Below are 27,855 nucleotides of genomic sequence, written 5' to 3' on the forward strand. Positions count from 1 at the left end.
GCGCCAGTCACGTGTCCACCACACAGTAGCAAGGATGCAGTGTGTGAGGGTTTTAGCGCTCGTGTAGTTTTCTGTAATTTTTCGGCTAACATCAGTATTACAGTATCTAAACAGTTAATAACAGTGTCTCAGCTTGGTAACTTCTGTCTGTTTGTATAGCCTCACCATACCATACTGGCTACTTTGTTAAGTATAACTAATACACTTATAAGAGGCACCATATTTCTTTGTTGCATGAATTCAACAAGGTGTTGAAAACATATCGCTGAGATTTTGGTCCTTGTTGACATAATAGCACCACAGAGTTGCCGCTTATTTGTTGGCTGCGCATCTATAATGCAAATCTCCACCACAATATATCACAACTTTCCCCTTTTCCTCTGGTAGAGTCGGACTCATCCAGAGGAAATATTCCTGTTTACCCTCAACTTTCTCAAGATGTTTGTCCACTTTTCTGTTGGATTGTGAATCTGAGTCCCGTGAGCTCACTATCATGTTCAAGAATCCAGTTTGAGTTTATTTGAGCTTTGTGACATGATGTGTTATCTTGCTGGAAGCAGCCATCAGAAGATGGATATACTGTGGTCATAAAATGATGAACATGCTCAGCAACAGTCCTCACTTTTAGTAAACTGACTTAAAGTAAAATGACCTGGGTAAACTTTATTTTTATTTTTTAACAGCCCTCTGTATCTTTAGCATCATTATTACATCCATACAATATTGATTGTAAATAAGGTTAGCACGTTGTTAAAGCAGGCCATACAAAAGGCGTCATACGTTTTGTTGAGCCGTTGTCCAGTTTTGGTGAACCCATGTGAATAGTAGCCTCGGTTTCAAGATTGATGTATGTTCAGAGGTGCTGTTCTGCGTAACTTAGTTGCATTTTGTACTAGAGAACCACCACGTACTGGATATTTTCTGTTATTCAGACCTCACTCTGTAAACCCCAGCAGATCAGCAGAAATACTCCAAACATCCCGTCAGGCTCCAAAAACTATGCCATGCTTAAAGTCACTTAAATCACTTATTTCCCCCATTCTGATGCTCAGTTTGAACGTCATCGTCTTGACCATGTTTACATGCCTAAATGAATTGAGCTGCTGCCATGTGATTAGATTAGAAATTCAAACATTCTGATTAGGTTTGGATAAAACAATAACCTCACTCAAAAGTTTAAAAGCACCCCAAACTACCTTTCTCTAGTAAAGCTGAATCAGCTGATCGATGCATATAACAATCTGTGTTTAAACTAACTGTTTAATAAATGGACAATGGCATAACAACATGCAGTTCAAAGAATGGACAGTGTTATTTTATGTCATGTTTCACTGATGTTTTGGCCAATTAAATCCAGCTTAGATTCACCTGCAAACACAACTATGCTATCAGTCAGTTATATGTTTATGGGTCAGGGGTGGGCAACTCCAGGCCTCAAGTGCCGGTGTCCTGCAGGTTTTAGATCTCACCCTGGGTCAACACACCTAAATCAGATGATTAGTTCATTATCAGGCCTCTGGAGAGCTTCAAGACATGTTGAGGAGGTAATTTAGCAATTTGAATCAGGTGTGTTGGATCAAGGACACATCTAAAACCTGCAGGACCATGAGGCCTGCATTTGACTACCTCTGTTATAGATTATGGTTTATGAACACAGTCATAAATCCTAAACCTCAGAAGACCACTGAGAAGATTTATGGATGGAGTGAAGGAGGACACGCAGAAGGCTGGTGTGAAAGAGGAGGATGCTAAGGATAGAGACATGGTGAGGCTGAGGCAGGTGATTTGATGTGCACACACCTAAAAGAAGAAGTCAAAACAAGAAGAAGAAGTTGTGCTTCATGCAAAAATCTGTGCACATTTTACTATCTCAGTGGTTCCACTTAGGTCTCTATGAACTCTTGTTAGAAATATCTGACTTCTCTAACCTCATGACTTTTATTTACTTTTGTCACAGACAGGTAGATTACACTGGGGTTTTATGCAGGGCTGAAAACATGTACGGTAAAGCTTTCACAGTAATATAAAACTGTAAACTTGTAAAAGCCAGATGAGGGCATGCAAATGTCTAAGGATATGTTTTTATCTTTGTTTTTACTGGTAAAAACTAATAAGAGGGCCGTGAGTTAAGAGCTATAGCTATTGCTATAGAAAAACTATAAAAGCTTTGGAGGTGGGTGCATTCCCTGTGTAAAAAGATTATCACAAATCTACCAGCTCTCAGAAAGCAACACGGTCACATGTCACTTTCAAATCCAGGTTCACTTCCTGCTGTTTTCTGAAACTCAAAGTAAAACAAAAAACTGCTGGACATAAAAAGGGATGTAACCCCGGACCACACGCAGCACACAACTGTACTCAAATCCTCTGAAAATCACAGCTTAAACATGAAAACCAGACTGCACGCCCAAATCCTTTTCCCCTCAACAAACAACAACACGTAGCTGCATGTGGTTCTTCCACCACATGCAGCTACGCTTCATGTTTTCATCTCCTCCACAGTCACATGCTCTGTGTGTGACCTGTCATCATGGGATTAATATCTTCCCATCCCTATTGTTGCTCACTGCGTTTAAATGTAAGCAGACAGCAGAACTGACTTAAGCAACATTACGTGAGGATGTGTGACTTACAGTCATAGATCAGAGTGGGGAAAAATATAACACACTCGTCTGCCGCTCACGTCATCACACGTTTAACTGTGGTGAGTCTTCTGCCTGCTAGGACAAACTCACTGTGCCTGAAATCCTGGCGTCAGCACACACACACACACACACACACACACACACACACACACACACACACACACACACACACACACACACAGGCCCAATACAATAACAAAGAGGAAGTGGTTGGTTTTATAGCTGTAACACCATTTTTTTAAAATAGTTCTCCTGATGGATTGAATTTAAAGAATCCAAACTCACTGAAAACATTCTGATGAGCTTTTGAATAATTTTTTATTTTATAGGGCTGCTTTTTATACAGGATTTTATTGAATTTTACTTTTACTTTTAATTGTATTTTTTAGAGTTTTACTTAGTGAGCTCCTTTACTAACTGAAATTCTACTTCCCATCTCAGATATATTATCAAAGCTGCTTTTTTACATCTTCTTTTTAATGCTGTAACGCACCAACTTTACAGACAAATAAAATGATCTTGTGCTTGTCATCTTTTTGTTGCCGAGGTAACCCATAGCATTTACGATCAGGTCATACAGTCAGTATGGTCAATCAACAGTATTCTTTACCCTCATTGGTAGTCGCTTCAGTCACTCATGTCTCGTCACTTCACATCGTCAGCAGTTGCTTGAAGTTGCCAGATATCGTCTACTTTTTACGGTCTCTGGTTTCCATGTCTCTGTGTAATTGTGACACTGGTTAAAATACAGATGTAGTTTCCGGGTTGGAAAAGTAAAGCTGCCTAAAAAATGCCCAAAGTCCTGCATTCTATCTGAAGGCCACCACTTTTGTTGCCATTTTAGGCTAAAATGGCAACAAAAGAAATGCTCAGCTCAAGGTTTCAAAATGGGTTTCAAAAAACTTAAAGGTAGCTACACTCAAAAAATATATGTCCAAAATTCTTACTTTAAAATTTACAAATATTTCCATGTAATTCTGTTAAATAAGTACAATGTAAAATGTTACATTTAATGGAATCTGGTCAAATGAAATGTTGGTGGGTTGGTATACAGTCAGTCTTTGGCAAGCATAGTTTCTGTAATAATTTAAAAAACTTTGACTTTATATCATTCATTACATTTTACTCTATAATATTGCCAAGAATTGTTTTTTTTTGTTTTGTTTTGGTTTTTTGATTGCATGTCTATCTTCCGTACTGTCCGTGCTCCCAGGTCTGCAATGTCATACTTCAGGGTTTTATTGTTTCCTTTTTTCTGTTCCTCCTCGATTTTCTGTCTGTGACCCTGAAATCAAGCTCCGTCTGCCATGTTGAAAGTCGGCACAAAGCCTGAAAATCACCCCATAGGAGGCAGCAGCAGCAGGAGTTATATCGCAGAGGTGTATCCATTGTTTTTACCTGAGGGTATCAAAGAGACACTGCACACAGCTGCAATATACAAACCATGACATCCTTTAAATTATTTTCTATGTTGTTCCAGTTATTTAATGTGATCCTACTTTGTGCCCTTCACTGTTCAATGATATAAAAAATGTAGCTAATGTTTTGTCACACTGTGCAAAGTTTACTTAAATATACAGCGTGGCACATACTGGCACATATGAGGTCTAAAGTACAGCTCTGTTTGGGCTATAATAAATTTATACCATTTATGATGCACCTGTACCGCACCTTGTATTTAATTGTGAGTCGGTGTAGCTGTGGCCATGTTATGATGTTTGACCTTTGTAAACAACAGGTTTGAACAAACAGCAGGGGGGTGGAGCTTCTGTGCCCACAGCCAGATCTGTGTGCATGTGTTGACCATATTAGGAATAGTGTCCTTTTTTTTTTTTACAATATACAAAACCAGGAGTAGAAACAACAATTTTTGTATTTTTGTGCGTGTGCTGACCCCCCTTTTTTTTAGAAACTTAAAAAATTAGTCTGTGTTTAAACATCCATCATTGCAGTTTTATAAATATATGACAGAAAATTAAAAAGTAAAACAGAGTCCCTTTAAATGAAGTAAGCATTGAGCATTTTTCACATAAAGGTTCATTTGGGAGAAATGGTGTAACTTAATATCATGAAAACAAACTCGTTTTGGCTCATGTCTGCATGGACTGAAATCTGAGCCTCTACATTTGGGTGCATCAGTGTAAATATGCTTTTGCACGTGATGTTTCCTCATGAATTTGTGTGTTTTGTGTCCCTCCTTTTGAAGCTCTCTGCTGTGGAATGTGGAGGCGAATCTCCACAACTTCACAAACTGAAGTTTGTCACTGACAGACATACCAGCTGGTCCTGGGAGCGTGATGCATTTGTGCAAACCAGTGCATGAATGAAAGAAAGCACTGTCATCCAGAATAACTGTGTTAGCTGACGCATTCTTGGATTTTGTGCAAGGTTGGACTGGAAGCTGTTTACTGCTACATAATGAAAGAGCACATCCACATATACACCGGAGCCTCACGCAGACTTCAAAATAAAACAGCAACACTTTGCACTTTGACCTGCTATTGAAGACTTGGTTCCCATTAGTGTCCTTAATGGAGCTCCTCCGTACGACTGTAAACAATAGTGTTCTTTGTTATCCTGTAAGAGAGACAACACAGTTTTCTCATTGATTGTAATCTAACATTTCAGTCAGCAGTGTCATCGATTTCTCTAGGCTCTTGTTGTTTTTGCACTTCGAGATGTAAACATGCAACTGTTGCTCTGTTTTATAACTACTAGATGAGCCTTTTGTGAAAGAATAAAGTTTTATATATTATTATAAAACTCTTTTGTAGATTCCTCATTTAACAATGGCCTGTTTACTGCAGCTTGTTATAATCACTGTGAGATGATTTGAACTTTGTGACATAGCACCAGTAGGATAAGGTGAAGATCTGTACACTGTGGGCATAAAGGAATGGAGATGGTGTTTAAACGAGGCAGCTCAGTTGACTCTACGGGGTCTGTGAAGAATACGCAAATGCAGGTAAACTCAGTAATACTCAGACCAGTCAATCTGGCACCAAAAACCATCAAAGTCACTTTCATCTTGAACATGTCTACATGTCAAAATCTTTGAGCAGCTGACATGTGATTGGATGATTAATAAACAATTAACAATCAGTTGAACATGAAGTAGGTGGCCCCTGAGTGTCTATTAGATCACTGTTCACGTGCCAAACAAGTACTTTTATTCTTAAACCTTAATTATATAGTTGAATTGTACTCGTAAAATGATTCTTGGTGTACAGGTTGAGCCATTTTTGTATTCCGGTTGGCAAAGAATGGAGGCCCAGCCCCACAAGTGAACTAAGCAAACTTTACGTACTCTGTAATTTGAGTCAAAATCTAGTTTAAGTACTTTTGATTTAGATTATATTTGTTTTCAAGTTTGATTTATTAAGCACCAATACACGTTTGAAGTGTTTAACCAACACAAACATGTGGAAATGTAGGATTTATCCTTTTTAAAACAATAGTAAAGCAACATCTGACAGCTGTTTCCTTCAATAAATGATGGATTTTTTTGGCATACTGTATCAGACATATTTAATACATTCACTAACTCACAAAACTGCTCAAGGCAGAAAACAAGCATGAACGTTTCTGAGGATAGTTTTGTGTCTGCGTTTATAATTTGATCATTAAAGGAATAAGGAATCTGACATGAACTGTGGGCTCAGTGGGGGCCCAACAACAGCTTTCAGCCCTGGGATCCCTGAGGAGGTCACATTAAGTTAAACAGTAACTTTCTATAGAACATGACATCATTCACTTCTCCATTGAACATCGAAATCTCCAGAAATCACTTTTAAACAACATTTTACAACATAGAACTGAACCATCACATTATTACATCGATAGTTTTAAGTTATTGTGGTTGATTCAGTGGAACATCTAAATAGTAAACTTGACTCTTCAACCCCACAATTTGTGTTTCTACATTTTCCCTGAATGCCCTTTGTCCTTTAACTTGAACACAAAGTGTAGAAAGTTTGAATTATTGAGACGTTGCGTGATGGAGCAGTGAACTGAGTGATTCACATCATGAAAAAACTGTAAAATATATATCTGCAGTGTTTGGATAAATCTGTGAGCTTTACACAGCACATTGTTGGTACAGATTCATCAAACTTTGGGATGATTTCATCTCTAACAATGTATCATATTATATTACTTTGTCAAAGGAAACCCTGTAAAACCTGAAACTGCAGAATAACTTGATTCCACTGCTGTTAAATACATGTACAATATTTCTCTTTGCAGTATAGTTCAGCTTAATGGGGTATTAAATTACAGAAGTCAGCAGTTAATGTTGTAACTGGTTGAGCTGAAGCTCAAATCAATTTCAAATTCAAATTTGTCACATACACAGTCATACACAGTATGATATGCAGTGAAATGCTTACACAACTGCTCGTGACCTAAAGGAAAAAAAGGCTATGAAAAAGATAGGAAATAAATATGAAAATTAAAAAGGGTCAATTTAACTAGGAAGGAATAAAATAAAATATAAAAATTAAAGTTAAAAATGAAATAACTGTACAACAACAAATTAGAATGAAGGGTAAATTTAACTGGGAAAGAATAAGATAAAATATATAAATTAAAGTTGAAAATAAAATAACTCTACAACAAAATACACAGTATAGAACTATATAAGAATGTATGAAGAAATATATATATATATATATATATATATATATATATATATATATATATATATATATACATACAATAACAGCAGCTGTACAGTATTAAGTGGAAATGAAGAAATGTAATGTCCAGTGTTGTGCAATCCACATTTGTAAGTGTCTTGTGCAGTGCAAATATGCTTAAAGAGATTTAGTGATGAAGTGATTCGATAAGATGACCACGCATCTAATCAAATTAGTGTAAACAATGTCCAGAAAGTCCAGTGTGTGTGTAAGAACCATATGTGTGGATCAGTACTGTGTGGTGGTGTGATTGAGAGACCGTATCGCCTGCGGGAAGAAGCTCCTCCTCAGTCTCTCTGTGTTGGTCTTCAGGGAGCAGAATCGCTTTCCTGACCTCAACAGAGAGAACAGTCTGTTGTTGGGATGGCTGAGGTCCTTCACGATCTTGCTGATCTAAAAGTGAAGAATATTTGTTGAATTAAATCAAATTACAAGTTCCTTGTTAGTGTTATTAAATATTATATATATGATAATTAACAAAGATTCTTGAACATGAACATGTAACATATTTAAATGTTTCTGGTCAACAGTTGAAACCGGTTAACTTTATTCTGTATAACTGGGTAATAACAAAGTAGGAACTACTGCAGTTTTATAAATGCAGTAAAGTCATGAAAGAGTTAATTGTTTTATGTATTAATTAGATTTAATTTTTCATATTTATCAGTTTGGTTTTAATTAGTTTATAAATACGGCACTTTTCATGTATTTGACTTCTCTATAAAACGAATAACCTTTGTATTCTTTGGCTAAGCATCATATGTTCATTAAAACTGACTGATTGTAACTGGAAAGTCACACCTTGTTCCCACTTAGTTCTGTGTTATATGTCAGTCCCAGTCTGAGAGGATCGAAACCTCCTATGAATGTGCGCCACAGGATCCCAGTCGGAATCACTTTATCATTCTTCTGGACGAGTTCAGACAAAAACGCCGCATAAAACCGACTCTGTCCGTAAGATGGACGTCAGGGAAGAACCCAAACAAGTAGTAGAAAGTATGGAGTCAGAAGGGCAAGCACCCAACCCTCCACCCTCTCCTCCTGCTTTGCCGGCTGGACTAGTGATGGTTACTCCAATCAGGACAGATAATTAGTTATTTTAAACTTCCTTTATTTTCTCCACACGGCTCACTCCACTCGCCGTGACATCATCACTAGTTTACAGAGACTAGAAAAAGAGACAATATCCAGCGGTGGCTCTCTGTGTAAAATAAGAATGATTTGATTGCTTCAAGCTGATGGGAAGAAAACGTAGCTTGTTACAATCAATGCAGAAGAGCATCTCAGAATACATAACAGGTCCAGCTTTGAAGCAGATCGGCGACAGCTGCAGAAGACCACACCGGACGCCACTTCTGTCACCAAAGAAGAGGAAGATTCTGCAGGTTTACCAATATTAGATAATAGAAGATTGAAAAACAGTTATCTAGTCTGATTAGTCTCACTTTTAGCTCTGATATTAGATTGATGGGGTCAGAATTTTCACATAAAAAAAACCATGAAAGCATGGATCCATCCTGTCTTCTTGGCACATCTGATTATTGTTTAAATCTTACAGCCCTCCTATTGTTGCTGAACATGTCCAGTCTTTCATGAACACATGTTAACTATCTTCTGATGGCTGCTTCCAGCAGGTCAAAATCAATATGGAACAATATGGGACAAATAATTAAGTCAATCCACTATTTTAAATGTAAAAGTAACAAAGTGATCTTGAACTTATATGTATGAAGACAGCCCCACCTGCTGGTAAGATTGTGTGGTATTCATATCGAAAAAGTACATCATCAGCAATGCATGATGCAGAGTAATGCTTCTTGACTGCAATATGTGACACTTTAAACTCATTGTTGACAAAAGTCTCTGTGTTTGTGGGAAAAAGAATCACATCAAAGCTTGAGAAAGACTGGAAATGATTAAAGGTCAAAGGTCAGATTTCTATTCCACGTCACTAGTGCATGGAATCACATTTCTTGACTTGTGCACTATTTATTTATCCTTTTCAACATCCATTTCATTGTTTTTCAGAGCGAGGTTTGGGATATTTTGTTTCCCATCATTAATGAAACTTTTTTAACAATGTAAACATTAAAAATGACGAAAAGATGATGAGACTGAGTAACTTTTGAGGTCTGGTGGAGCAGTGGGAGTTTAGGTGTTTTTTCAGATATAAAGCAAGAATGGCCTCATTAGCTGCCAGCATTTGCAATGTAAGCAGTATGTGTATAGTTGGTTTACTTAGGCTGTGGGACTCACATTCATGTATAAATGTATACATTCGCTGTTATGTAGGCAGCAGTACTTGTTCTTCATTTCAAACAAAGTGGCAAATACAAAGTACTGCGCAGAGCTGCATTTCAGTGAGATAAATAACAAAAATATGGACAAATCAGCTACAGGTGTTACAGGTATTCCATGGGGTCTGTTTTTATACAGAAAAGTAGAGACAGGAGACATGAGTTGCATTTGGTCTGCAGGCTCTTCCTCCTCTGAGGTACAGAAGCGTTGCAATGGCCTATCGCGCTCACAACTACTTCTCCCTTGTGGCGTTGCCACGCAATCACGTCTTCATAACTTTAACTGAAAAGTGCAATACCACCATGAAAAAATGCTTTTTACATTAATAAATGTTTTACAAAAAAATACAATTGACCATACACTTGTAGGTGTCACACAGGCATCAACAGCTCATTGTTATCAGTAATTTGGACCTGAAATCCTCCATAGCTTCATTTGAAAGAGGATAATCCCTGGAAACTGAAGCTGTTGTTTTTTAAAATGTTTTCACACAGATTTTTAAAAGAACAAACTGCCCTGCTGTGAGTGGTGGCTGCTCATTGCTATAAAGCTATAGCTATAACCAAAGCTACCAGACAAAACAGCAGTTGCCTGGGAACAAATTACAAAAAATGCCACATTTACCCAAGTGAGTCCTAGCTGACAGACAGCCATGATGCAGCATGGTGATTTTTGACCTGTCAAACAGCAGCAGTCTGACCGCTTATCTATTTACAGCTCTTTGCAGTGACAGTTGGACGTGTGGCAACATTCTTAGGCTGAGGAAAGAGATAGTCAAGTATCTTCTGTTTTTCTCTTCCCTGCTGTTTTGAACTGGGTGTGAGGAGGCATTAATGCTGGTAAGGAGTCAAAAGTGTTTTCTGTTCATAAGTTTAAACTCACTGCAAGTCTTCTGATTTCTGTTGTCATGTTAGCATTGTTGTCGTGGAACAAAGCAAATGATACGGTTACCCATATTTTATCTAACAGGAAAGGTAAAGCTTGACTTTGTCTACAGTTACCGCTGCCTGGGTAACGGGATCTCACAGACTGGCTCCACGGTCAACTCTGTCGTCACAGCGCATTAGTGGAAAAGGTTAACTACAGACTAACAGCATGGCCAAGGGAACGAAAGCCAAAAGAAAGACTAAAAGTAAGAAGATCACCTTAAAAATGGCCCAGAACTGCGTGGAGCTGACATTGGATGGTAAACGCCGACTGGATCTCACTTTCAAGGGGATTACAGCTGTTCCAAAGTGCATCCAGAAGCTCTTTCACATGGATGAAGTGGACCTGAGCAGGAACATGATCAGAAAAATTCCAGATTTTATTGCTCAGTTCATCAAAATGACTGTTTTGGATTTGCACAGCAATTATGTGAGTGTGACAGATAATGTCTAATGTTTACAACAACTCTTTAAAAGTAGGTAAATAAATGGTAGCTACTGTATAGCAGCAATACTGTGGGGCTGCTACACAGTTGTTGTGTCACACTATTTTAAATAATTTTAAATAATTAAATATTCCAAATATTTAAAATTAAGCCCATTAAAAAAAAAACAACAACCTCTAGATTAAAGTACTAATCATCAAAAGCCAATCATTAAATAATCACAAACATACGGGGACACCTTAGAGACCCGCTAACTGTAACTAGCCTGTTGGCAGCTGTAGTTTGCCCATTTCAAAATTGTACCATGGTTCGTAACTATGTCCATGTTTAATGCACCAAAATCACCATCTGTTAAAAAATGTGTTATTGTTTCTAGCTGGAGGAGCTCCCCGTGGCTATCGGCTACCTGCAGAACCTTAAGGTTTTAAACCTGTGCAACAACCGTCTCACAAGCCTCCCAAGTGAGCTCGGCCTCCTGAATAAACTCCAAACACTGAACCTGGGTCTCAACCAGCTGGAAGCTCTTCCTGCCTCCATTGGTGCACTGGAGGACCTCCGCCACATTGGCCTTTTTGACAACAGATTCACCCGCCTCCCCAGCTGCCTCTTGAAGCTGAAAAAACTGGAGAGTATCAAGATGGACAGGAATCCAATTATTGCTGAGAAGATACCCACTGAGAAACCAGTCAGTATTTCAGAGAGCTTTTACCTAGTCAAAGAAAGCTTCCTGTGCAAAGAGTGTCTGAATAGGTGCCAAGCTGAGAGGAAGGAGCTGAGGGAGGAATAAATACCATACTGTGTTCTTAACTCAAGAGTGCCTTTCACTTACAGTACTGCATGTTACTCTGATCTGTACTCTACATAGTACATAGATTCAATTAATATCAGACAGTAACAGAAAACTTTGCAGTTTCCCTTGTAAGTGTATTTAAAGAATTATATTTTTACACACATTTTATGCAATTACTATGCTTATAACTGCATGATAGTTAGATACAAATAAAGTGTTTTGACAGTCTGTTCGGCCTAGAGGGCAGCAGAGAGCACCCTTATCTCTGAGTACCTGTCACTGGCTTTAAACATTTAAACATATTTCATGTTATTAAACATACAAACGGTATCTTTTCCATGTGATCATAATTCATTCATCATGATCATCATCATATATGGAAAAAATTATGTTCCTGAAGTCTCTAATAAAATAATAATAATAGTAATAATAATAATAATAATAAAAGTAACAATGTTTTATGTACATCTCAGTCAAAGGTCTAGCAAGAATGAGGTTGTTTATTCATTTGCTTACAGTATTTCACATTACAAAATATCTCAGTATAATGTAGCATTAACTTGACTTTGAAATTATCTGTCAGTGATACAGTAAACAAGATACAACAACTGTTTATGTACACTTGGGGTCTTTCATGTCTCCTTAACAAAAACAAAAAACAAAATCCTCATTCAGATATCTGTCTTCCATTCGATGGTATGTGTGTGTATGTGTGTGTGCGTGTGTGTGTGTGTGTACACTTTAGTTTTTGACAATATAGTACTTAAAGAAACACACTCCACGTTTTTTGGAAATAGGCTCATTCTCCATCTCCCTCAGAGTTAAAAATGCAGCGTCTTCTTTCCGTAGGTTAACAGGACTTTGGAGCGGGATCTTAAGGGATGGGGCGTGGCCGGAATTTTTGCTCGAGGCGCCATATTAGCAGGCCAAACAAATGCTTGCTGTGTGGTCCGTTGTACACACACAGACACGCATGCACATTTACACACACATACCATCATATAGAAGAGAGATTTCTGAATAGGGATTTTTTTTGTTAAAGAAACATGAAAGACCTCAACTTAAGGTTAAGTGTATAAACTTGAACTTGAAACATCTTTATGATGTAACCGAAAGAATCATGAATCTGAAAAGCGACATTTCTGGATTTTATTTTTGTCGACTTATGAAGTTATATATATTATTTTGTATATTTTTGAAATTTCTTAAGGAGAAGATTGCTGTTTGGCTAATTGGTCCTAACCAGTTACTGTATAAAAGATGAACACTGTGACAGCACTTCCTCCCATTGTGCGAAAATGAAGCCAAAATATCCCGCTTGTGGGCGCTGCCATGTTCCACTTTTGGAGCCAGAGTCTGCTCAGTAGTAAAGTGTGGTGGAGCGTCTCTGGACATGACCGCGAACACGCCCCTTTACGCTTTTTACATAGCCCAGCTGCTCCGTCTCTAATTCTGCAGGGTATGATGACTGTTATTTAAAGCTACTAATTAAAGTGTTTATTTAGATTAAAACTTATCATACAAAACATGCACTCAAAAAAGGTCCATCTAAACAAACCTGTTTGAATCAACAGGCCTCTGTACCCTGTGTTGCAAAGAGTTTTGTTAAACTATATAAAAAACATGAATTTATCTTGCTGGAGAGCACATAATACACATGACAGATTACACATCCAAGCTTTAATCATCATGTCATGCCTGTGGGAGTTACCTGGAAAAAATGCAAAGACTGACTTAACATTAGACGGAGGCATGTTGTCCAACATCGGTCTAAGGTGTGAGTGAACCAGTTTTTTTTGGTTGTCATTAATAAGACTAAGACTAACTAATAAGAACATATCTGATAAAAAATATGATACTGTAAATAATCCTTAGTTTTAAATTTTTGTTATAGGAGGGAACATATGTGGTATTTTAGCATCAGACACTTAGTTTTCTGTTTTCTGATGAAGTTGTTCTGCATTCATTTGTGCAGATGATGTCTTTTATTTAACGAAAACACAAATCAGACACCAGCTCACAACCTTAAACATGATTATTGTGCTAGCAATTGGGTGTGATCCAGTGATGGATTCATGATTAGCTAACAATGAGGAATGGCAGGGATTTTTTTCTTTAGCAAAAGAAACAATAAAACAATGAAAAGACCTCGGGAGACATAAAACTGTTTTACTGTCAAGATATCAAAACTAAAGCCAATAACTTTGGTGATTTTCTCTATTTGTGCAATATTGATTAGCGTTACTGCTCTTTAAGGTAAATATCAAAACTATTACACTGTTTAATCCACAGCGATGCATCCTATTCTGTAAAATCATATTTTTGTATATGTTGTCCTGTGAGGACATCTGATCTCTGAAAAAACAACTGTTAATGAAGCTGGAAAAACAAACCCACATCTTGATCCTTAAAAAACATATTAATATGTATCTTAACAAAAACAATCACAGCTGAAATAAAAGGCTTCAGCCTACTAATATTAGTTCATAAAATACATTCTCGGCGCCAAAAGCGATGAGTTAAGGTGCCCATGGAGGCAAGGGTGCCACCAGGCATTTGGCCCCGGGGCAGACCCAAGACAGGCTGGAGAGATTATTTCTCTCGGCTCATATTCATATTAATATTCTTATTCTTCTATGACAAAAAGTACAAGTGTTCATTTAAGGAAATAAACAGAGCAGTAAGAGATATTTTTCAATTTTTTTATTTTTCTTATTTTTGATTTGCTGCCAATTACATGTTTTTATTTGTAATTTTTGTAGTGCTCCCTACTATGTGAACCCAACTGGGTCTAGACTGGGTCTAGAGAGTACTTTAAATTCAGGGAATTTAAAATAGAAAGTAGCTCGTCCACAGAAGGACTGGTAGCTCCCCTTACGATAAGGGTTCAGATCGTGCGAACAGGTGTGAAATGTGTGTGTTTAGTTTGTTTGTTTGTTTGCTTGTTTTAATCAATTTTAAATCATGCTTTTTATTTGTTTTTGTTTCTAATGTCTCTGTAAAGCACTTTGAATCACCTTGTTGTTGAATTGTGCTATACAAATAAATTTGCCTTGCCTTGCCTTGCCCTCACCTGATGTTTTATGTTTATTAGTTTAGTTTAGATTCTAAACTATCAACCCCAACAATCGAATGATCTCCTTTAATAGCAAGCGCTGGGCAACGGTGGAAAGGAAAAACTCCCTTATAAAAAGGGAGAAACCTTTGACAGAACCAGGCTAAGAAAGGGGCAGTCATCTGTCGTGACTGGTTGGGGGGTGAGAGGCAGAGGAAAAGAAAAAAGAGAGCACATGTTAGCTATATGTTGCTCACATTGCCTAAAATGAACAACGTATGGTTTTCTGGACTGTGAAAGAAAAGTCTCAAGTCAGTTTTCAGTGACGTGACTGAAGACTTTTCTGGATGGCCGTGCGGATGCTTGTCAGAAACAGTTCATTTCCTTTCTTGGAGAAATGAACTCCACCACGTAAAAAAATGGAGTTGTCGAAAAACCTGATTTGCGGATGCTCAATAATCACTCCATCGAAGTGGTCGACAGCCTTTCTAATGCTGGCATTCACAGTGTTCCTGTCCTTATTGATTTCGCCTGGATTTCCATATATCCACACTTGACGCTCGTTGATGGATGAATATGCAATTGTCATTGAGGGGAACTCTGTGTGCAATTGCATTAATTCCTTCTCAATGACAGAAGAAAGTTTATAAGCAGAAAAGAGTCCCAAATCATTGCCCCCAGCATGGATTACCAGTATGTCAGGTGGGCTCTGTGTGGATAGCTCCTTATAAAAACGAGGAAGGACTCCCCACCAGCGCATTCCTCCTTTGCCAAACCACTGGACTTTGGTATTAAGTCCGAAATTTTCTCCGAAAATCTCTTTTGCTTCACCCTCGGCTCGTCTGATGTAACTGGACCCAATGATCCACACATTTGTTTCTCTCTGGTCTTCTGGGCTCTCTTTCTTTTTCGGTGTGTTTTCACAGATGTTGGTATCACTCAAGGCTGTATCGTTTCTTTTCTGACCTGGGAGTCGGATAGTCCTGGACCAGGGACTTTTTTGGATGCTCTGTGTCACTGCTGCTTGTTCTGGCCTCTTGTTGTCTTTCAGTGTGTTTTCAGAGGTTTTGGTATCACTCAAGGCTGTATCGTTTCTTTTCTGACCTGGGAGTCGGATAGTCCTGGACCAGGGACTTTTTTGGATGCTCTGTGTCACTACTGCTTGTTCTGGCCTCTTGTTGTCTTTCAGTGTGTTTTCAGAGGTTTTGGTATCACTCAAGGTCATATTGTCAATTTTCTCAACTAGGAGTCGGATAGTCCTTGGCGAACAACTTTTTTGGCTGCTCTGTGTCACTGCTGCTTGTTCTGGCCTCTTGTTGTATTTTGGAGTGTTTTCAGAGGTTTTGGTATCACTCGAGGTCGTAATGTCAATTTTCTCAACTACATGTTGGGTAGTCCTCGGCGCATAACTTTTCTGGCTGCTCTGTGTCACTGCTGCTTGTTCTGGCCTCTTGTTGTATTTTGGAGTGTTTTCAGAGGTTTTGGTATCACTCGAGGTCATATTGTTCATTTTCTCAACTAGGAGTCGGATAGTCCTTGGCGAACAACTTTTCTGGCTGCTCTGTGTCACTGCTGCTTGTTCTGGCCTCTTGTTGTATTTTGGTGTGTTTTTAGAGGTTTTGGTATCACTCAAGTTCATATCGTTCTTTTTCTGAACTTGGAGTTGGATAGTCCTTGAAGAAGAACCTTTTTGGATGCTCGGAGTCACTGCTGTTTCTTTTTTCTCAGTGTCTATTCTCATCCTCTTTCTCTCTGGAGAGTAGCTCTCAGAGTTGTTTTTGCTGCCTTTTGAAATCTGACTGTATCGTCTTTTCAACACAGTTTTTTCTTCACAGATTCGTCTCTTTTTCCTTGGTGGAGAGCAGCTGTCGGGACTTCTGCAATTCTGTGCAGCATAATCCGGGCCTCGCTTCCTCTTGAGTGGAAGCTGGAAATGTGTTTCTTCAGAATTTGGCTCTGGATTTTGGTGGTCCATTGTAGTAAAGCCAGCGTAAGCTTGTTGACCTCCGCCGTGTTTACTCTGAGACATGTTAGAGTGTTGATGAAGTGACTGTGTTAAAGATTCAACTGTTTTAAAATGTTTCTCAGGTTTACCTTTGAATGCTGCAATCTCGAGTGTTGCAAATAAACTGACTGAAAGTTTGGAATTCTTACCCCTACTTAAGGATTCACTGATCAAAGGCATATGAAATGCCTTTGATCATCATAATGATGTCATAACATAATGTAACAGTAACATTCGTTTTTTTTTTTTTAAATTTGGTGTTATCGGGCTTTGGAACGTGATGTCACGGGAGGGGGCGTGGCCGCCGGGGCGCCATTTTAGCTGGCCAAACAAAGGGCTTAAGGAGCGAATGCATCAGCAATGGTTCGCTTTGCTGTGTTGTGGGTTTTAATGTTAGATCGCACGATCGGGGAGGGAATAAGCTTGAAAATAGGCTGTCTTTTTATTCTTTCCCAGCCTGAAAGCAACGTGAGGGAGCTTATGTAGTGGTTGTTACCAAAAGAAGGCATCTAGCCTGGATAGCAGCTGTGAGATGAGTTGATATCCAGTTCTCTACCATCCACAGATATCTGTTGTTGTGCTACAGATAATTTCATTCTGGTAAGTTCTAAATAAGTTCATATTAGGGCTGTTCGATATAACGATATATATCGGATGATGATATAAAAACATCTATCGTTTCATTTTACACTATTGTTTGTTTCGTGCTATCGCAAAATAAACTGTTTATGCTAGGGCTGCTCAATTAATCGAATTTTAATCACGATTACGATCTGGGCTTTCAACGATCATTAAAAATGACTGAGCCGATTATTAGCCCCTCCCTCATTTATCCGCGACACCTTAAAGGCCGGTCCGTGAAAATATTGTCGGGCATAAACCGGTCCGTGGCGCAAAAAAGGTTGGAGACCGCTGATTAAGAGGACCCGAGGGAAGCTCGGAAAGCTAAGCAGAAGTTATTTGGAGAGGAGCGTGACTGCTGTTGGTTGAAAAGAGAGGTAAAAAAACTTCAGTGGTGTTGCACACTATGTTATATTATTTTTTAAAGTCATTGTTAACCCTTTAAATCCGGTCAGAGCAGCAGGCTCCGTGTTGTGTAACTATTTTTAAATCCCTGTAGAACCGGAACCGTGTAAGCTAGCGCAATAATTTGTTTTGCATATGAAACCGGAGGAGTTGTACTTACATCTGATGCCATCAGCTTGTCCTCGGTCACGGTTTCCTTCCACATATAGCTTTGCAAAAACTGCATAAAAAGCGCTTGCAGGAACAAAAACATAATACTCCAGAAACACGCTTTGCCGATCCATCAGCTGTTCGTAACACTTCCCACAGTGAAATGATGCACATGCTGTTTTCTTTGCAAATTTGCATCATAGGATTGTTTTTTGTTTTTCCTGCAGTATATAAAAACTGTATCTCCAAAATAAAACTATGAAGACACTCAAAATAAATTTCCTGTTGTTGTAAACTATTTTTTGCAACTTTATTGTATTTAAAGTTTTGAGGGATAAGCCTCTTAAATTTCTCCAAGTAGAAATATATGTAAACAAAACAAAAGCGATTTTCAATTTTTTTTGTAGTTTATTGCACTTTTTTGCAATTTATGTAATTACTATGGACTTAATGCATACATATTATTAAAATATGGGCTATAACAGTTGTATTGATGTATAGCAACTTGAAATGCTCCCACAAATGGCACTACAGCATGTAAAAAAAATAATATAAGCTCTGGTGGACTTGGTTCTATAGTAGGTCTTAAAGGGTTAAATAAATATCGTCAAATAATCGTGATCTCAATTTCAGTGAAAATAATCGTGATTATCATTTTTGCCATAATCGAGCAGCCCTAGTTTATGCCAATATTTTTTCATCGTTTTGATGGTCGCTGTAGTGGCTATATTAATTTCTTACAGTTCTCTCTTTCTCTTATATTTATTATAACCACACTATGGACGGATAGGCGACTGTTTTAATGTTGTCATACGCCATGGGCATAGCTGGACTGGCCATCGGGCATACCGGGCATTTGCCCGGTGGGCCGCTAGCGATTTTTTGTTTTTATGGGCCGATGGATTTTTTTCTTTTTTTTTGGAAGGGTATAAATAATGAAAGGTGTTGGATTGGCCAATTGGTCATGATCGACTCTGGGCTGGACCTATTACAGCCGAGGAGGTCGGATGCACCCTCCCCCTTGTTTAGCAATCTTATAGACGAGCTAAAGAAAATGGAGAACAAAAAAAGGAAAGGAGGTGCAGAAAAAATTAGGGCCAAAAAGAAACAAGCCCTTCAGGCAGACGCTGCCAAATGTGTAAAAATAACTGAATTGTTTGGCGGTAGCTATGGCATAGCTTCCACAGATTTAGCAACATCAGCAAGTGGTGGAGGCCAGCAGGTGGATAAGGGAAAGGGGAGGCAAGAGGAGGAGAGACCCGAGGCGGCCGCCGGTCATAGTGGCAGAGGAACTGAACTTCAGGTAAGAAGTTATGACCTGCTGTCTCTCTGTGTCAGATATAAGCCAAGTTTAGTTGGAGTTTGTTTTCGTTGTGCTGACTTTTTACAGTCGCTTAGAATAACTGGTACTGCGTACTAGCTAGCATGACGGAGTTTATATACTGCTGGGCGGGTGCTATGAAGTTACTGGTAGTAAATTTTATTTTATGCTTAAGGTTAGTTTCTCAAACTCCTCAAAATCTTAACAAATTGTGCCAATCCTTACATGTTGCACCAGGCTGATTTATCATCAAAAGTGGAGAAGTCTGTGACAGAGGAGACAAAAGCGCAGCAGAGAGAGATGGAGAGATGACTTTATGTCATCCATGAGGGATGCATTTGACATATGTTTCACATATTATAGCCCAACAAGTTACTTATAGCAATTTAAATACGAGCAATCAGTTTTTGGCAAATACCGGAAATCACTTTTTGGCAGACAATCACTTTTTGGCACAACACCGGCTATTGCAGTTAATAATACAACAGCTTCTTGCCATTTTTTGTGTTTCTTTTTATCGCTGTGTAACTGAGTTCAATTGACTATGTGCACGAGACAATGCTAACTTCCTGGTTTGAGACCGGATGTGGGGTTGTGCATTTCCGGTAGCTTTACTTTGCGGTCAATCGCTACTGCAAAGATATCCTCCAAAATCATGTCCAAAACTCGAAAACGGAAAGATTGCGTTAAGTTACAAAGCGCAGAAGGTGGGAACACTCACCGCTGTTGTGTCATAAAAAAATCTAATGGTCAATTTTGACATTTAAAGCGTTTAGATCGATCAGTTGTTTACATCACTCAACACAAGCAGAACTGCATTACTGCAGCAGAAGACACATCGTCCACATTCAGAATCACATCTTTGTATAGTGACGGGTCTTATGATTTAAACAGGCAAATGTTCAGCATTCAAACTACAGGTGAAGAATAGTCAAACCAGATGTTTCCCTGTTATGTTGATATCAGCTAGTCAAGTACACACCTACACAGCATGTTAACAAACCGTGAAAAAAGCCACACAAAAAATGAATGATTGCTGGTAACGGTTTCTATGCATTAGTATTTACGAAGGGTATGTTGTGACTTACCTTCAAAATTACAGCGGTCCCTCGCTATAACGCGGTTCACCTTTCACCTGCTGTTTCACGGATTTTTTTAGTGCAAGTTTGCATGCTTTTTTTTTACGTCACATTGTGTCCTGCGTCCTGATCGCTGCAGACGATCTCCTCCGTGACGTCTCTCCTGTACAGTACAGAATCGCTGCATTGACCGCTAGCAGTGTGACTCTGAAGTGCAGTACTGTATGTCCACGATGTCCACCAAACATTTTGCACCGTCAAAAAATAAATTTGGCTACTTGATTTCACCTATAGCTGGTTATTTTTAGAACATAACACCCGCGATAAACGAGGGACAGCTGAGAAATATAACATTTGAATCCATTTTCTCTTTTGCCCTGAGGCGCAGGGAAAAAACATCGACAAGTCGATGAACATCATTTACAGATATATTGGGTAAATGCCCAAGACATCTATAGAAATGTAAATCGCCACTTGATTCATTTGCTTAACTTGTTTTGGACCGTAAACCAGGCGCAAATAGGACACCGGAAACAAAGCTCCCCACAGGAGTTTCCGCACCGGAAGTAGCATATGCTAACGTGCACATAGTCAATCGAAAGCCTGCATGCGCTAGTACCTCTTGCCACAAGTTCCCAGAATCCTTTGCGGTTTTACCCCTGAATGACGTCACATTTTTGGTGGGCCGGTCTCTAGTCAAAATGCCCGGGCCGATTTTTTGTCCCAGTCCAGCCCTGCCCATGGGTGTCCGCTTGTTTATTTTCCCCAGCTCGAAACACTTCACGCAAGTCGAGCTGCCCGAGATTCACAGAATTTACAGAAAATATTAAATTTTGTGATTTATATCGTTATTGGGACGATATATGTCTTATATCGGGATATGAGATTTTGGTCATATCTCACAGCCCTAGTTTATATTACTCTTTATAGCCTATTAGTTTTATTTTCAATGCGCTCTGAGGTCATAGCAAATTAGAACAAACATCCTAATGAGTGATTTTGTAGATATACGTTATAGAGTTGCTAATTGTTTTTCATTATTGTAGGCAAACCAGCCTATGAAATGAATGAAACAAATCCTGACTGGGTTCCAATGCTACATATGGGGCACTACAAAATCCCAGCTTCAAACTACATGCTACATACCACCATGCCAATCAGATTACATCTTCCATGTGAGGGTGAAGAGGTGACCCTTCTGGATAAGATGGTGATTTTATGTGAACATTTTATCATTTGTAAACTATACATGACATTGATTCTACATTGTTACTGGTGTGATGTTCTACAAAGTGGTTTTAATTAAAAAAAAAAAAAAAAGGCAAACATTTATTTGTTTCTTTATTCAACTATTGAACAGTGGTACTTAGTAAGTACATATTCAGTAAATGCAAATTATTTAGATGGCAATGCACTTCAGGCACAAATGTAGACCCCCTAAATACAACATTATGGGTTATTCAGAACAGAACTATGCTTGGAGAAATATTTTCCCATCAGTTGAAACAACTCCTCCACAGTAACAGGTGGAATTTCTTTGTATTTCTTTTGTTTTTCTTCTACGTTGGCTGTATCCCAATTCAGCCTTAAAGTACACAGCCTTAGCAGTCCACAAGGGCCGCGCACTCAAAGACCGCTAAGACAGGAAGTGCGAGGCTTGTAAAATGGGACGGTCTAGCCCCCGTCGCGCTGCCCAGGTTGCCTAGCAACCATGATACTAACCACGCTTCATATAGCATTGTTTGACAGAAATGAAGGAGAAAATGTTTTGTTCATTTGTTTGTTTTTACATGAGTGTAACGTTTGACCCGTTATCCATACGCTGGACACGAGTGTGATGACAGCAGAACTTTTATTTACAACTGTGGTTTTTGTTTTGCACTGGGACACAGACACTCCCGCTCTCTGCTGTCACGTCCACTCTCCTCCATCTCCGACTGTCACTGTGAACATATAAAGAGTCACAATAACCTTCAGATCCCAGCGCACCTGTTCATCCCGCCCTGCGCCGCCCCGGAAGCTCGCTGCGTCACCCCTCCTCTGCAGCTGGCCAGAGACCACACCCACGCCACAATGAGCTTTGTTTGATTAGATAAGCATCCGATGCTGAGACCACGAGACTGTAAAAACATGATTTTTGGGCTTCATTTCTGTACTGAACAGTCATTTTAAGATTAGTTAGTAAATAACAATTAGCTAATGTTGCTCATTAGACTAAAGTCATCTTACTTTGGTAATGTAAATATAATATGGTCAATATTAAAGTTATTCCATTAATCATTATTAGTTATATCAGCAGTGAACTTGAACTCTGTGTCAAATACTGAGCTTCAGTAAAGATTCAAGTTGTGTCTATTTAAATTTCCTTTCACCTTAAATCTTCACTCAAAGACAAGCATCTTTTACAGTGTATATATAGATATATTATATATAAGAGACAAATATTGTTCTATTATTATGTTGGCATTACTAGATTTGGCTCAATGCTTACATATATGTGTAAAAAGAGAATGTACGAGCTGTGATGACTGTTTCTGATAGAATGAAGAGTAGACTGATATATGAAATATTCCTTTATTGGGTGAGAAAATCAGACCATGTCATCACTGCTTTAAGTCATACAGAATAGATATCAGAGCCTTAAACAGGCTGACTTCTGCTAAATGGGTCAAACTGGGCAGAAAGCATACAAACACATAACATCCTTATGGAACATGATATAACACAATAGATCAACTTACCTCAAAATATATAAAGCATATAAACAATTACAGAAATATGATACAACAAACACAGCAGTACTAATAATCCAAAATACCCAAAGCTTCATAGAACTGAAACAAACATTTATTTTTAGGTCCATTCTGCTGCTGATACATACTTTAGGTTTCTGAATATCAAACTTGTTGCTGCCTTTCATAGTGTGTAACTTGAAGGCCCTGAGTACTTTCTCCCACACTGAAAACACTGGAATCATAAAATTATTTGAACATTACCTAATAAGGCAGATTCAGGATCAACATGGTACCAGCTCACCTGAACAGTTGGCCAGGGGCTGATATCCAGAAACAGGTGAGAGACCCAGAGGTAGTGACAGAGTCGTTAGAGTTGTATTGATAAAAGGTGCTTAAAAGTGTTGGATACTTCAGGCCAAAAGAAAGAAGAACAGTTTTATTTGAATGTAAAATCAATCTGCTGTCACCTTCCTTTTATTTTACCTTTGTGTAACTGTGCTGTGAAGCTTCGCTGATCAGTAAACTTAATCATTGTCTGTAAATCATAATTCAAAAGAATAACTCAGGAGAACAAAGTCAAGCTATGTATGAATGTAGTTTTGCGCACGTTCTCCTCCCACTGATCACTTCCTCCTCCTAGTGGATAAATGATAGTATTGCAGCTTGTCTCATCACCATTTCAAGTGTAAAATCCTGAAGATTCCCAACAACATGGTTCAGTACCTGCATCCTGTTGGAGAACAGTATGTAAAACACACAAACACACAAGTGAACACAGCTGCTGAACATCTGCATCTTCATAAACTCGTTCTGTTATCTCACATCTGTCTCTTTGCATCTGTGTAGATGTGAGAGAAGATTTCTGAGAATTGCAGCGTTTTTTCATGTGATATGTGATAAAATTGAGACAAAAATGTGTTAGAAAAAGAAGACTTATTGACTTTTATTACTTTGTGTTGCAGTGTGGGCATCTAAACCTGAACAGGAAGTTCAGAAAACCAAGAAGTTTTCCATGAGCCCAGCTCAGATAAAGCCATCATGTTCTTATTCATTTGTGACACAGAGAGCCAGGTGTTACTTACCTGCCTCACCTGCAGTCAGTGTGTGTGCAGCTGACAAACACAGAGACACTAAACAATACAAATCTACACCTCCCTGCATCCACATCCTCTTCTGCTGCACCCCTTCAGCTCCAGACAGAGACCACCTTTATCAGAAACACTGGTGAAGACCTGCTGCCAGTCAGTGCTGGAACATCATGTGCTTTCATTAATTTTACTGATCCTATGAAGCGTTCCAATAAAAACATTTTTTCAAACACTTTCAATCTTCTTTACTTTTGTATCAGTGTCCACTAGGTGTCAGTGAAACGCTAGATTAAAAACATTGTGGGTCTGTGGGTCGGTGCTCATATGATTTACTCATAGATATCATAAACTGTTTTTTTCATTCAAAAGATGCACAACTGATGTTTGTAGAGTGATTGATCACATGCTGGTTTCAGGCAGTTGAACTGCAGCACCTAAAGGCTACCTTTGCTAGAAAAAGAGGTCTCACTATTAGGTGTAACTAAGCCCCACATGATTGCTATTTAACAATTTTAAGTGGCTAGTAATTCCTTGTTCAGTTCCTAGTGTTTTCCTAGTTTCGGATATCTTCCTGTAAAATCCAACAATAAAGCTATTCTCTAGTTTAGTTCTGCTCAAAGTTAAAAAGGGGCGCACAGAACCAGGCTGAATGACAACAACTCACATACATCAAGGATCTAATAGAGAATTGCATCATACTACATCATTGTGATCAGATGGGGACAATGCAAAGTAAACTTATGCCTGTGTTTTACCTAATGGGGTACAATGTTGCTATTGAGGGGTTGCTGCTGCTGATGGCGCTGGAGGGCAGGGCTGTGTTGGTCTGAGACTGTAGAAAGCCGGTCAGAGCAGGCACGCTCCATTTTGCGTAACTATTTTTAAATCCCGGTAGCACTGCAACCACATAAGCTAGCGCAATAATTTTTTTTTGCATATGAAACCGGAGGAGTTGTGCTTACATCTTATGCCATCAGCTTGTCCTAAGTCACAGTTTCGTTCCACATATAGCTTTGCAAAAACTGCATAAAAAGCACTTGCAGCAACAAAAACATACTATTCCAGAAACACGCTTTGCCGATCCGATCAGCTGTTTGTAACACTTCCTGCTCCATCAGCATGAACTATCGCATGTCCGCCATGTCCTGCCCAAACCTGGAAGTGACAGCATTTTGCAGAAATGTAGTTTTTTACCATCAGGGCCTTATGAGCCTATACTGGTGTTTTTAAAAGTTATGTTTGACTTTATGACTTTCTGTGTCGTTTCTGGGACGCTTAGGACTCATATTGCACTGCTGGAAATAGTTTATTTTGATGCATATGCTGGTTTTTTTTGCAAATTTGCATTATAATATTTATTTTCGTTTTCCTGCAGTATATAAAAATTGGTGTATTTCAAAAATAAAACTATGAAGACAGTCAAAATAAATTCCCTGTGGTGGGAAACTATTTTGTGCAACTTTTTTGTATTTACAGTTTTGAGGGATAAGCCTCTTAAATTTCTCTAACTAGAAATATATGTTAAAAAAACAAAAACGATTTTCAATTTTTTTGTAGTTTATTGCACTTTTTTGCAATTTATGTAATTACTATGCACTTAATGCAGACATATTATTAAAATTGGGGCTATAATGGTTGTATTGATGTATATCAACTTGAAATGCTCCCAAAAATGGCACTACAGCATGTAAAAATATAATATAAGCTCTGGCGGACTTGGTTCTATGGTAGGTCTTAAAGGGTTAAAAAGTCCATAGGAGAGATGGTAGTTGATTAAACAAGTGTTATGAGATAATAATAAAATACAAAGATTGGTGACAGCACTTGGAACCGTAATGCAACAGATTAAAAAAATAAAATAAAGAAAATAAAGAAAAAGAAAACACTGTGGGGAATAAATTAGGCTCTGCCTGTGACTCACTCTTTGCCTCTCTTCCTCCTTCCATCTCATCTCATGTATCACTCTCCACTTGCTTTTCATCTGAGAAAAGGGCGCAATTTGTTATTGCTTTAATAGTAATAAAGTCATAATTAAGTAATGATGGAATGATGTTATAGAACCAAAACACTGCAATTGTGTTTATTATTGTTTTTATACTTAAATACCTCTGCAATGCAACAACTGGTACATGTGTTAATGTTACCTGTGCTCTTTTTAATTCAACTGGTGAGGGATCCACTGCCTTTAACAGCCTCACATAGCTACCTTTGTCACTGTTTTCTCCTCATGTCCTTAAAAATCTATACACATAAAACACATACATATGCACATACAGTGACATTTTTATATCTTCTCCAGAATACTGTATATACCATGGCCACAAGTTTGCATCATGGTGCTGATCCAGAATCCTTCTCTTGTTATTTATTCCTAGTGCTATAACAATAAAGTAATGAGAATGAAAAAATAAAGTAATACTAGCACGCTCTTCTGTCAAGGGTGAGCATTGGTTAATGGTTGTCATGTGACTGATACAAGCCAGATCTTTTTGTTTAGCAAAATTGTGATTAAAATGTTATTTTTGAGGGGCACAGGCGGGGCTCCACATGTACACAGACACATAAAAAAATACCTCAAGAAAAGGGCACTTGGGGCATCCATCAGGAAAGGGGCAGGTGCTCAAGCCCCCCGCATGTGCCTGTACCCAAACACCGCTGCACACTGAGTACACTCTTTCATAGGATCAGACAGAAAGGAGCTAGCTGAAGCAGTTAGGTAAAAACAAACTCACTGTATACAAGTCAGTGGATTTGATCTCTAGCTAGAAACCAGAGTGATGCACCTGGAACTGACAGTGTAAACTTACTGCAAGATACTGAAGATCATCATTCCTGGTTTTTCCAACAATTTGAAAAAAAATTATATCTCTGCTGGGTTGATTTTCTAACAATCCCACACATAAATCCTCACACAGATTGAAATACACACATGTGGACTGAGATTCACAGGCACAAATGCGTTTGCTACAATAATAGCCCCATGCAGCAGGTCCTATACTGTTAGGGACAGCCAGGCTACCATCAGGTCAAACTTTGAAGTCATAAATCCACCATGATTGTGAGCGACTAACCAGATTCACTTGTGTGTCATGACACTGAACTTTTCAACAACTTTAAAGTTAATGGCAATGTTTTCTTCCTGAATTGGTTTCACATCATTTTTTATTTATTTTCCAGCCTATGTCCATTTGATTTATTTCAGTTTATTTTGGAAGTACAGCCTGAGTGTGAGAGAGACCACTAGTTTTAGCAGTGTAGGGGAGAACGGGGCCGGTGAAAGACTATCTACTATACTCTACCACATAAGAAGTTGTGTGTGTGTGTTTTGATAATAACAGGTTTCTAGAGTTAATAGTTGAGATAATACAAATTTTCAACTGCCTGTTATATAAAAATGTATGAAAGAAAAAAAAAATATACACATATATATGTATATATATGTGTATATATATATATATATATATATATATATATATATATATATATATATATATATATATATATATCCCGGGGGGATCCAGAAAAGTCACGTGACCTCATAACACCCCCCCCCGCCCCCCAGATAACGGCGGTGTGTATGCGCCTTTAAGAGCC

General features: G+C 38.5%; 1 protein-coding gene across 3 annotated transcripts; it reads left to right on the plus strand.

Moving 5' to 3' along the window:
- The first annotated feature begins 10,147 nt into the window (after nucleotides 1-10,147).
- On the plus strand, nucleotides 10,148-14,874 carry lrrc18b (leucine rich repeat containing 18b). Of its 3 annotated transcripts, XM_026177052.2 has the most exons (4): nucleotides 10,148-10,268; nucleotides 10,358-10,479; nucleotides 10,610-10,996; nucleotides 11,389-14,874. In XM_026177052.2, exons 3-4 carry the CDS (start codon nucleotides 10,736-10,738, stop codon nucleotides 11,797-11,799), a joined length of 672 nt encoding a protein of 223 aa, XP_026032837.2. In that variant the 5' UTR covers nucleotides 10,148-10,268; nucleotides 10,358-10,479; nucleotides 10,610-10,735; the 3' UTR covers nucleotides 11,800-14,874. The 3 variants fall into 3 exon arrangements, with proteins under 3 accessions (XP_026032837.2, XP_080160707.1, XP_026032836.2); XM_080304581.1 differs by having other exon boundaries at nucleotides 10,191-10,479; nucleotides 10,638-10,996; XM_026177051.2 differs by having other exon boundaries at nucleotides 10,192-10,479.
- The last annotated feature ends 12,981 nt before the right edge of the window (nucleotides 14,875-27,855 follow it).

Source organism: Astatotilapia calliptera, chromosome 7, assembly GCF_964374335.1.
Source record: "Astatotilapia calliptera chromosome 7, fAstCal68.1, whole genome shotgun sequence".
In the NCBI taxonomy this organism is placed as follows: Eukaryota; Metazoa; Chordata; class Actinopteri; order Cichliformes; family Cichlidae; genus Astatotilapia; species Astatotilapia calliptera.